General features: G+C 35.6%; 1 protein-coding gene across 2 annotated transcripts in view; it reads left to right on the forward strand.

The window, feature by feature from the left end:
* The window catches only part of LOC127622686 (sucrase-isomaltase, intestinal-like), a 51,773-nt gene extending 42,876 nt beyond the window's left edge, over positions 1–8,897 (forward strand). For both annotated transcript variants that reach the window (XM_052096713.1, XM_052096714.1), the window contains 8 exons: positions 1,673–1,821; positions 2,260–2,344; positions 3,295–3,351; positions 3,524–3,648; positions 3,759–3,847; positions 4,548–4,597; positions 5,145–5,318; positions 8,625–8,897. In XM_052096713.1, the coding sequence (XP_051952673.1) occupies positions 1,673–1,821; positions 2,260–2,344; positions 3,295–3,351; positions 3,524–3,648; positions 3,759–3,847; positions 4,548–4,597; positions 5,145–5,318; positions 8,625–8,699 (804 nt within the window). In that variant the 3' untranslated portion in view covers positions 8,700–8,897. The remainder of the gene's footprint in view (positions 1–1,672; positions 1,822–2,259; positions 2,345–3,294; positions 3,352–3,523; positions 3,649–3,758; positions 3,848–4,547; positions 4,598–5,144; positions 5,319–8,624) is intronic.
* Positions 8,898–12,578: the final 3,681 nt, after the last annotated feature.

Below are 12,578 nucleotides of genomic sequence, written 5' to 3' on the forward strand. Positions count from 1 at the left end.
TCCCATTACATTAGGAGAAAGAACGTTCGGTTCAATCTGTGTGGGAGATGAAGGGAAATCAAAGATATTGTAGAGTTCAAAATGGCTCAATGAATATAGGATGTTCTACTTAACCTCGCAGAAAAGAAAAATGTGTTCTGTGTGATCTTTAGCGATTTGCTGTAGTGTTGCTTAGTTGTTCTGGGTGGTTTCTAGGTGGTCAACTGAGATCTTGTTCTCCACAGTAGATATGACTTAGGTCTCTCCTTCAATGGAAGACTGTGGAATTGTTTTCACCAGTTTTATTTCCTGCCAGTCCTAAATGGAAAGTTAGGGCGCTAATAGCAGACTTTCAACTAGATGCATAATTTAATCTGTCATTCAAGTTGGAGTGGTGGTGGCGTAGTGGTCTAACACATATAACTGGTAATCAGAAGGTCACTGGTTCGATCCCCACGGCCACCACCATTGTGTCCTTGAGCAAGGCACTTAACTCCAGGTTGCTCTGGGGAGATTGTCCCTGTAATAAGTGCTCTGTAAGTCACTTTGGATAAAAGCGTCTGCCAAATGCATAAATGTAAATGTAAGTTTGTAGCACAAATGGTTTGGGAGGAGTTGTGCATCAAAGTTTAATACTTACAGTAAGGTTAAGGATTTAAACAGACATCTAACCTAAGTATTAGCAATAGAAATATCAAGTAGTCATGAGAGAAAGAGAGAGTTAAGAATTAACCCGACCTTATGCAGCTAGCACACGCTGATGAGAAACTAGATAACATTAGCTGTGTAAAGTGTATAGTCCAGATTTCAAATATGTAAAAGTGTTGGCATGCGGGTGTTAGCGGTCACAGTGAATGTGCAGTGCTTGAGAAGTAATTACCAGATTATGGCTCACCTTTATCTGGGAGAACATTAACTCACACCCACCACAGTTAACAGCACTCAGCAAGAGCGCTAGACTCGAGGGACCCGTATACAGGCCAGTCGATGGGGCAAACTGTCTCTCTGTCTGGCAGACAATTACCATTCTGCCTGTACATACACACACACACACACGGGCGTAGATGCTCAATGTGGTGTACGGTTACGTCTGGATTCAGCGGGCCACAGCTGTCCGGATTTGGATCATAAAAATATGCAAAACATTTCTGAGCAAAAGCATGTATTCCCTTGGTGTTATTGTAGGAAATGTGATGTTCTAGTTTGCAGCTGGATCATAAATTAATTAACTAGAGTTTAGAGTTTGCCCATGCAGAAGTCGCCACCACAAAGCTAGGGTTTGTGGATGGTAGCTCCGTATATATTAATTTCATCATTATTATAATTGGTATTATCATATTAAAATAGTATAGTGATAATAGTAATGTGGGTCCCTGCTCTTTTTGGTTTTATTTCGATTAATTGTGCCACTCTTCTGTCAATTGAAAATGGATTGCTAAGAGAAGTAATATCACATCTCTTCTCCACAAGCCGCATCATTTGAGGTATCATTCATGTCTGAAGTACAAAAAGTCTGGGATGTGTTATGTGCCGAAATTCAATACCAAGGGTTAAGGGGTTTGTTGAAATCAAATCTTTCCAAATGTCAACAAAATATCAAACCAAGTGGCATTTATTATAATAATGACCATTATTTACAGAATCTATTATAATTACTAAACTCATTATGATCTGTTTTTGTGGTCTTTGACAGAGACAAGATCCCGTGGCCTGGGGAGAGGAGTTTGCCACCATCTCTCGTGATGTGCTGAATATTCGCTACACCCTCCTGCCCTATTTGTACACACTGATGTATGAAGCCCATGTCCATGGAAATACTGTGGTCAGACCCATGCTGCACGAGTGAGTGTCTGTCTGAACTGTATTGATGTTTCAAAACTGACCTTCAGCATGTTCTTTCTATTTCTTTCCTGCAAAATATGTCTACATTACACCTTAATTTCTTCCTTGTGCTATTTTGAGTCCATCCTTACATTTCAATTGTGTCTGTGCTAAAGCATCATGGGAAAGACTAATCACAATTTAAACCTGATTTTTCTGTCTGAGTACTGGTCGGGTATTTCTGTTTTTAGAATTTTTCCTCTAGCCAACATTGATCTGTTCTTCACTGTCCTGCATATCCTGTCCCCTGCTGTTTTCAGTTGGCAGAGCTCTTGGACTGAATATGTCAACATTTTTGTCCTCTTTTACTTTTTTCTATCCCCATCACTGTTTATCTCTCAGTCTTTGTTGTAATGTGTTAAATGGATAGTGTTCTCAGTACAGTGTTCTGTAATGTAGGTTTGTCACAGATGAAAACACATGGGACATCGACAGGCAGTTCCTCTGGGGTCCAGCCCTTCTAATCTCACCTGCTTTGGACCCGGTATGTACACAAAGACACCTGGCTATATTCACACCACAAGCCAAAGGTGCCCAATTGGCTAAAATCTGATTTATTTATTTTGTATTTTTTTTGGGTTGGTGACACGACCTTTAAAATATGGTCCATAACATACACCAGTCTAAAGATGTGACAAAATGAATAATTTATAGATTATTTTATTGGTAAATATATAAAAGAGACGACACTCCTCACCTGCCTGTTATCTGTAAAACACTTTAATAAAACATTATATAAATTATGAAACAATAGTTTAACTTTAATCAATTATTTTTAATAAACCATAACATTTAGATTATGTTCATAATATAAAAAAATTAAAAAAATAAGTTAATATTAATAATAATAATATAATAATAATTATAATATTTAATAATAAAATATTAATATATTCTGTTAATTACATAAATATATACATTGTATAAATATGAATGAGTTTTATTTCAATACATAACTTTATTTATAAATCATTAATTATAGATTCATCTAATAATATAGAACAAGATTAAATAAGTTTAATTAATTTCTTAATGTTTTTGTAATTATATACAGTAACTATATTTATAAAAATGTTGTTTATTTTTAATAATTTAATGTTTTATAAACCATGAATAATAGATTACATTAATAATATAACTTCAAGATAAAACAAGTAAATAATAACAATAAATAATGTATGAATACTGTATCATTTCTTAATTATTTTATAATTATTTAAAAAAGATGCAATTTAGATTAGATTGATAATATAAGATGCTCCATATATAAATTAGTTCTAACACCTCACCATTGTGCCACTGTGTCTGTTTTCCTTAGATTAACACAACAAAACTGCATGAATCCTGTTTTCAGTCAGTAAACAGAGATGTTCCTCTTCCTAGCGTCATTTGTTATGTTTATTCATTTGTTCTTGTTGATTTTGTTTTGTGAAGGGTGTTACTGTTGTCAGAGCCTACGTGCCAAATGCCCGCTGGTACGATTTCCACACGGTAAGCATTTTATTGGCATGCAAGTATGAATTTTATTATCAAGCATGCAGTTCTTTATTAGCAAGATTGTATTAGCACGTTGTCTATTAAACAACTTATAATACAGCTGGCTGGAACACTGGCCTTTGTTTAGTGGAATCTCTCATCTACCTGTATGTGATTAATCACATAGGGTAATGCTGTTGGGGTGCGAGGACAGTTTGTGGATATGGAAACACCATTAAATAAAATTAACCTGCATGTGAGAGGAGGACACATCCTGCCCTGGCAGAAACCAGAGAAAAACACTCAATTCAGGTAAAATGACACTTTATTTTTAAGAGCTGTGTTTAAAGGGAATTTCACCTATGATGTTAGTTAGTCAAGGCAATTTAGTTTGCGTGACCACATTTTTGTCTTTCTTGCAGTCGTAAGAATCCTCTGGGTCTGCTGGTTGCTCTTGATGATGATGGGTCGGCACAAGGCTCGCTGTTCTGGGACGATGGAGAAGGTGTTGGTGAGTTAATATATGTGTTTGTTTGTTTGTGTGTGTAGGGATGGAAAAATACAGAAAATGTCCAGACATTTTACTTTACTATTCCCATTGTTTTCAATTATGATTTTCATTACTTGTAAAAGTATTTTTGGTCTTGAAAAAAATGTGAATGTGTGTGTGTGTGTGTGTGTGTGTGTGTATTTATCACTTTGTGGGGACCAAATGTCCCCATAAGGATAGTAAAACCCGAAATTTTTGACCTTGTGGGGACAGTTTGTCGGTCCCCATGAGGAAAACAGCTTATAAATCATACTAAATTATGTTTTTTGAAAAGGTAAAAATGCAGAAAGTTTTCTGTGAGGGTTAGGTTTAGGGTAGGTTAGGGGATAGAATATAAAGTTTGTACAGTATAAAAACCATTATGTCTATGGAAAGTCCCCATAAAACATGGAAACACAACATGTGTGTGTGTGTGTGTGTGTGTGTGTGTGTGTGTGTGTGTGTGTGTGTGTGTGTGTGTGTGTCTGTGTGTGTGTGTGTGTGTGTGAAATGTTCGCAATGATTCTCACATTGAACTGACAATTTCCATTGAATGGATTTACACAGCAATTGTTTTTCTGTTTGTTTTTCATGCATTCTGTCATGCAAAACTGCAAAATGTTCCTTCCCTGCTATTCTCTTTCTAATTGTTTTCTCCATTTGTCCTTCACTTTCCTGTCAGGCACTGTTCAGGAAGGAAAAATCCTTGTGACAACGTTCAGTGCATCTAAGGTACATTAATACAGTAGATCTGTTTTGACGAAATCCGTACGAGTCATTCTATCTCTATTTATTTGAATTGTGCTCATGCACAGTTGCCATTAAACCCTATAGGAATACAAGATTGTCCATGCCTCTTAAAGCCAAACATCTGTGGCCGCTCTCTATTTATGAACAAAATCCAGCTGCAAAAACTGTTTCACGCTGTAGCAGCCCAGAGATACTTGGCCCAGGTCACAGCACTCTGGACTTCCCGTGGGTTTGACGTCATATGTAGCTAGATTAACTGAGCAATGGGGAAAAACACCCCCCGCGAATCTCTTATAATCGAATATAATTTTGGAGTGAAATGTGACCCATGTCATTTCTCCATGAGATTTAACCTGTTGCATCAGTTTGCGCACATGCTCCAACACTTTCATGAGTTTGAGTCTAAGAGATAATGTCATTTTTCAATCTCATTCCAGTGCTCTCTCGATAAATAGAATGTAGCCTATTTTAAAACATAATAACAAATATGGCAGTTGCATATAGATAGATGTCCTTTTTTCTGTTTTAGGGAGTTCTATCAAACAAGATCATCACAGATGACCTAACTGACCAGGCTGACAAGTTGGCCCTGGGTGTTGTGAAGGTATGGGGTGCAGGAACAGTGCCCATCACTCAGGTTATCATGAGCGTTCCTGGGAAACCTGACATCAAATTGGATTTCACACATGACTCGGCAACAGAGGTGAGTTGCTTTATTATTTGAAATTAATAAATTGATTGTTTGATTTAGTTGGGTAAATCGTGAAACCTGTCTAGAAATACTGTATTTATGTTATATTTTACTCAGAAAATAATTTATTGTTTTTTTTAGAACCATTAAATAAAGTATTAACATATCATGGTAATATTTGTTGTACTGCCTTTGAGTTAAGTAAAAAAAAAAAAATCTGAATCATCTTTGAGAAAAAATAGAAATTACAAAAAAAGAATAAAAGTGGCTGGACTGATCATTTTAATTGTCTTGAACATTATGGAGTTGAATTAAATAAATATGTAAACATTTAAATAAATTATTGCATGTAGCCGTGCACGTAAACATAGTAATTATAGTTGTCTAAAATATTTTTAGCATGTCACTGAAGGCTATATCCAGGTCCATTAAGGCAAAGAAATGTGTGACGCAGCAGTTTCATTCAGAATCAAAGTTTAAAACTAAAAAGAATAAGCATATTTTTTGGCACTTCAGCAAGTGGTGTAATTCCGAAAATTAACTGTGATAAACTATTCAGACTTTGGTTTCATGAAAAAAAAAATTATAAAAAATAAATAAATAAATAAAAAACAAATATATATATATATATATTTTTAATATTTTTATATATATATATATATATATATATATATATATATTAATTTTCAGTTTTCTTTCCTTCCTTGGAATGTTTTCAGTCAAAGTTAATTAATCACTAAATCATTAAATTATTAAAAAATGTCCAATGTATTTTATTTTAGCACTAGTTTTAATTTCAATTTTTTATGTAAAGGTTATTGGCAGGATTTTGAAAGGTGACGCCCACTGTCGTTGAGTGTCATGCTGATAGCTGTAACACTAAGAAATGTTTTAAATTAATATAAACAGAAATTAAGCTCATGCTTATAAAAAAATAAACCTAATGATAATAATGAAAATGATGCAAAATAGTGCTAAAATGAAATGAAAATGTACATATATTGATTTATTTTTTTATTTAATGATTAATGATATTTTAAGGATTTCATTAGGTATATAATTCTTTATTTTTAATAATTATTTAGTTATATAATTGTTTTTATTATGTACTGTATTTAATGATATATTTAAATATTTATTTAATGATTTCATTTTGAGTATTTTGACACTCCATAGAAAATAAGGTCAAAGACCCAAAATCTTGATTGTCCTAAACATAGGCTTAATTTTCTTTATAAAAAATATAATTTTGAAGTAAAATCTGAACTGAATTTTTTTTTGTGCAATCCAGCTTAATATATACACCCACATTATCAGCCACAACTTTAAAACCACCTGCCTAATATTGTGTAGATCCCCCTCTTGATTCCAAAACAGCACCAACCCGCATCTCAGAATAGAATTCAGGGATGATATTCTTCTCACCACAATTGTACAGAGCGGTTATCTGTAGACTTTGTTAGTTCGAACCAGTCTGGCCTTTATCCAGGGCTGGACTGGTAATCTGGTATACTGGGCATTTTCCAGGTGGGCCGACGCACTTTGGGGCTGATCTGGCCTTTGGGAGAACCGAGTGGACCGGTGAGTCGGCCACGAAACGGGCCGCGATAAGATAAATGAGCCGCCGCATTATGCAGAACGGACCACAAAATGGCACCACGATATGCAGAAAAGGACAGAAAACAAATTTATTGTGTGTGAAAATCCCAGGAGATCAGCAGTTACAGAAATACTCAAACCAGCCCATCTGGCACCAACAATCATGCCACGGTCAAAATCATTGAGATCACTTTTTTCCCATTCTGATGGTTGATGTGAACATTAACTGCTCTTATTAAGAACAGTTACATAATATTAACATTATCATTAACTCCTGACCCTTATCTGATTGATTTTATGCACTGCTGCCACACGATTGGCTGATTAGATAATCGCGTGGATTCATTATTGGTGTCAGATGGGCTGGTTTGAGTATTTCTGTAACTACTGATCTCCTGGGATTTACATGCATAATAGTCTCTAGAATTTACTCAGAAAGGTGCCAAAAACAAAAAACATCCAGTGAGCGGCAGTTCTGTGGACGGAAATACCTTGTTGATAAGAGAGGTCAACAGAGAATGGCCAGACTGGTTTGAACTGATAAATAAATAAATAAACTGATAAAGTCTACAGTAACTCAGATAACCACTCTGTACAGTTGTGGTGAGAAGAATATTATCTCGATGCTCAATGCAATTCTGAGATGCGGTTCGGCGCAGTTTTAGTGGCACAAGGGGGACCTACACAATATTAAGCAGGTGGTTTTAATGTTGTGGCTGATCGGTGTATATATATATATATATATGAGTTGCACTCCTGTCTTACTAATAGTCTTGGGTGGTAAACTCCACAAAAGAAAGAGAGAAGTTTAAGTTCTTCTTGGCTGTTTAAAGAGCTGCTTTTTCAATGTTGTGGGCACATCAACTGCATGGTTTCTATTAATAAGAATGCAGGCAGGAGCTCTAGAGACAGAGATTTATTCGAGTCGTGAGAAGGATAGATGGGGGGGGGGGATGACAAAAAAGCAGTGTGCATGTGGATTTGAATAACTAGTGTTCTAGCCCACCACAAATCATTTATCTTTCTTAGTATTTCCCGGCTGTATAATACTTCTGAAAGAGGCCAGGCAGCTTCATCTGTCTCCACGCCTGCATGTTTGCCCTCTCCGCTGTTTATGTCAGATCAGAGGTGGCGTTTCCTAAGGATTCCTTCTTAGACCTTTTATTTTTCTTCATCATGCCTTTATGAGGTCATAGAGAGAAATGGTTTGCAATCACCCACAATCACCTCTGATATGATGTCAGCATTTAAAGGTGAAACATGTACAATAGGTTCTGTGCCAGTAGCATCCCCAAATGGAATATTAAAAACAATATTTCAAAAATAAAAAAGTTTTCCATTGGTTGAACAAACAAATAATTCTGTCTCAAACCCACACCAATGGTGCCTTTTAGATATTACGCAAATCACATTTAAAGAGGAATAGATGAGTATCTGATGACTAAGGCCACGTTGACAATAAATGTTGTGTAGTGTTCTAAAGGCATCGTATTCAAAACTATGCAGAAATGGAGAGCTGTTTCACAACGCTCTGTTCTTTTGGTGGAGGACAATGGCATACTAGTGTGGATGAGAGACATAACTGTAGCAAAATTAATGTTTTGTAAAAAGTATCAGTGTTGACGTGGCCTAAAAGCTTGCGATTTGTTGCTATAGGTTTCATTTCAACTGTACATTGCATCACAATTCCTAATTTTTTATTCTGTTTCTTAATTTCAGGTGTTGGAATTTGACGCAACATCACAATCTCACACCCTGGTAAACACGTTCACCATCACCTGGATGACAATATAGACATAAACGCATGTCATCTACTGAAAGGCGCTTGGGAAATTAGCAATGCAGAATCATTTTTGTTTATTTATGAAAGATGAGTCGAGCAACAGTACATATGTGTGGCAATGTGATAATTATACATTTACATAGCATTTACTTGGGGAGCTTTTTGTGGTAGATTATGTTTACTTTAAATGTAACATATATAATTATCTCATATATAATAAACTTTCATTCATGAAAATACATGGTCTTTGTGTGGGTTTAGATCTCACATTATAAGCTAAGGTCCATTTCATACAGCTTGCATAAGTAGCATGTATGTGGCACAAATGTGTTACAGCATTCACACTTCGCACAAATGCAGCATATGTGATGCTCTTGTTCTACCCGCTCTGTACGGGACTCGAACCAAGGTCTCTGGCATGGGAGGCGGGTGCTCTAACAAGGATGCTAAAGGCTACAGCCTCTAGCATCAGTCGCTAGTGCACCTATTGAGGTGAGGAGACTGAGGTTTACACACTGCACAGCTATCTACCAGCTGGCTCCCGTTACACATAGTAGAAGCGTAGATGTAAGTTTTGCCACTGAGCAAGTTTCTTCACTGTAGACATTTTATCAATACAACATGCAAAATAAGCTTAAATGAAGCAAAAATAAAATAATGAAGCAAAAAAATAAATGTATGTTGGGCTTGATGCAAGTGACAAAGCATGCAAACAGCAATGCAATTCAATTCTGTTTGTCTGAATTCAGACAGTTAAGGCGGTCGCACACCATACGAGAAATGCCACGTCATGGCTAGGACACGGTACAGGTATCAAACACAGGGCACATTGAGGCGGTTCAGGTGCAGACAGTACACACAAACGTTACCAAGGTTTTTCCCTTCTTTAAGAATGAACAATGCTAGAGTATATAATGTCCTTATAATGTCTAATGATTTGGGTTGAATTTAATCGAAAATATACAAGTTGCACTCTGTGGCATGGAAGAAGTTTGGGCAGCCTCTGGAGTCGTAGCTGGGCGGCGACAGAGTGCGTACTTTCATTGAAAACTGTTGTTTGGAATTTTAGAATGCGCCATGTTGCCTGCCAGACACGGCCTGTGTGCAAACCACTTAAGAGGTTGTCAGAGGTGTTTTAAAAATGTAGTTTAAACACATTCCTCAAGTTTGTAGAAATGTAATCTTTGTGTTGATGTTGGTTTCATACATTTCTGAAAAAAACCAAAACTAAAATAATTTATAGCATTCTAATAAATAAATACATACATTTATGTATGACTCTAAAAATGTCAAGATGTGTAACCATCAAGTAAAAGGTATAAAAATACTTCCTTGCTCCTTGAGTGTATAGAACTTTATCATTGATTTCTTAAAAAGTAAAAAAAATGATTATTTTTGAGTCACAATTCTATATTTTTTTTCTTAGGGTTAATCCATTTGAACTGAAAGAAAAGTGCCTTTAAAATAAAAATTAGAATTATGTCATGAGGGTCTGAAGGGGTTTTCTCTGTTTTCTGCTATATATATATATATATATATATATATATATATATATATATATATGAAAACAGAATGGCTATTTAGTTGACAAAAAAAATCAAATATTAATACTATATTTATAAAAAAAAAAATCACTGTCTATTTTTTAATGGAATATTACTAAAATAGTATTCCAAACATTATTACAAATAAAAATAATAATTTCAGCTTTTTAACTTTTTTTATTTTTAGCCCCAGAAAAAAATATCAAAATGAATTTGAACTCAGAAATTTAAAACATGTTGTATTTGTGGTGTATTCAATTAATTGTTTTGTGTGAAATACATTTTTCATATATTTTAAATAATCTATTTTAATATATCCAGACATCTAAACGAGCACCACATCACTGACATATTTTATTTACCATAAAAGGGATAGTTCACCCAAAAATGAAAATTCTCTCATCATTTACTCACCCTCATAATATCCCAGATATGTATGATGTTCTTTCTTCAGCAGAAAACATTTGAATGAAAACAGAAAAATGTCGTAGCTCAGTAGGTCCTTAAAATGCAAGTGAATGACTTCTGAAGCTCCAATAAGATCAGATAGACAGCATAAACGTCATCCATATGACTCCAACTGTTAAATTACGGTCTTCAAAAGGGACACGATCACTTTTGGTATGAAAAAGATCAATATTTAAGAACTTTAACTCTGAATCATATCTTCCGGTCAGCAGCAGTATGCGTGTGACATAATCACGTTGGCACGTGAGTCACTTGAGAACTGACACATGTGTGACACATGGAAGAGCTGCGCTGTTTACAAGTGAGAAGGAGGAATGCTGTGTGTTAGCATCGTTGGTTTTGGTTTAGATCTGTATTTGTATCTGTTTGTTTACGCTCAATGATGCGTTTGTGTGCTTATCCTGGATGTCTCAACCCAAAGAAGAAAGTGAGATTATGTCCGTAACATGCCAGTACAAATACGTCACATGAGAGACCGCATTAACTGCTCCCTCTCGAAAAGCTTACTGGAAGTAATGATTCATAGTTAAAAAGTACTTAAATATTGATGTTTTTTGCACCAGAAGTGATTGTATCGCATTAGAAGACAATAATTTAACAGCTGGAGTCGTATGGATGATGTTTATGCTGACTGCATGTTCTTTTCAGAGCTTGAACGGTCTGATCTCCATTCACTTGCATTTTAAGGACCTACTGAGCTATGATATTTTTCTATTTTCTTCAAATGTGTTCTGCTGAAGAAAGAAAATCATACACACCTGGGATATTATGAGGCTGAGTAAATGATGAGAGACTTTTCATTTTTGGGTGAACTGTCCCTTTAATGTAAATGTGATCCCCTTCCTCGCGTGAATTAGATGACAAAGTATGTAATAGCCCTCTACATCCCGCTCCAGAAAACATTTTGTAATGTATCGCCATTATAAAATGTCGAAACTCAGAAAAACGTACATTTTTGTTTAGAACGTCAGTTTGGTTACTCATCGGACATGCTGTCGGCTTGAAAGCTGTACATGCATCTGCTGTTGCAATTACGTATGTTGCTTATGACAACTGTGTGAAACAGGCCTAATAGTTGTAGTTAATGGTCGACGAAACATGGCCCGTGTCTGCAGGCTGCACTTAAAAAGACTGAATCTCTAATGGAGGCGTTTGGGGGAGAAAGAATCTAATGATAACCCCTAATTATCAACAATCACAGCTTTATAACGAGGGAAGCTTTCTGCGGCGACTACCTGCCGCCTGCACGCATGACTACATTTTAATGTAATGATACGATAAACAATTGTTCATTCTACAGTAAATATAATGATATCAATTAAGCAATGGGGACTGTAATTGATTTCTGCTCTAATTGGCAATCATCGCATGCTGGAGACGTGGCGACCGCAGGGAAGTGGGCGGACAGGGTATGCCTTCGATATTTCGATAGTAGCTAAAAACAATGGTAATTGAGAACTTTTTTATCCGAGAGTGAAAAGGGATGGAGGAGCTCGGACTGATGTGGTAATTATTTGGGATTTTATTATGCGAAAGGGGTTTATCCGGAGCATTTAATTAGCAAAGAACTGTAGGTCTGCTTCCCTTAGGCTAGAGACTGACCATCAAATAAAAAAATGCGGCTGAGTTTTTTTTTGACGAGAGAAAGAGAAAAATTCCCTTCCTAATCATGCACAAGTTTAAAGAAGAATACAGAACAAATATTCATGACGTTTATAAAAACTTTCAAAACTGCTATGCTGCAATATATTACTATATTTAGTTGATTCCGTAAATGTTATCATTAAAAGTCGTCCATTAGTGACGTGTGAAAAAATAATACAGCTGTAAGTTAACTTGGAGAAAGATTTAAAAAAGCAGTGAATTTATTTTTACCTC

Source organism: Xyrauchen texanus, chromosome 29, assembly GCF_025860055.1.
Source record: "Xyrauchen texanus isolate HMW12.3.18 chromosome 29, RBS_HiC_50CHRs, whole genome shotgun sequence".
Lineage (NCBI taxonomy): Eukaryota > Metazoa > Chordata > Actinopteri > Cypriniformes > Catostomidae > Xyrauchen > Xyrauchen texanus.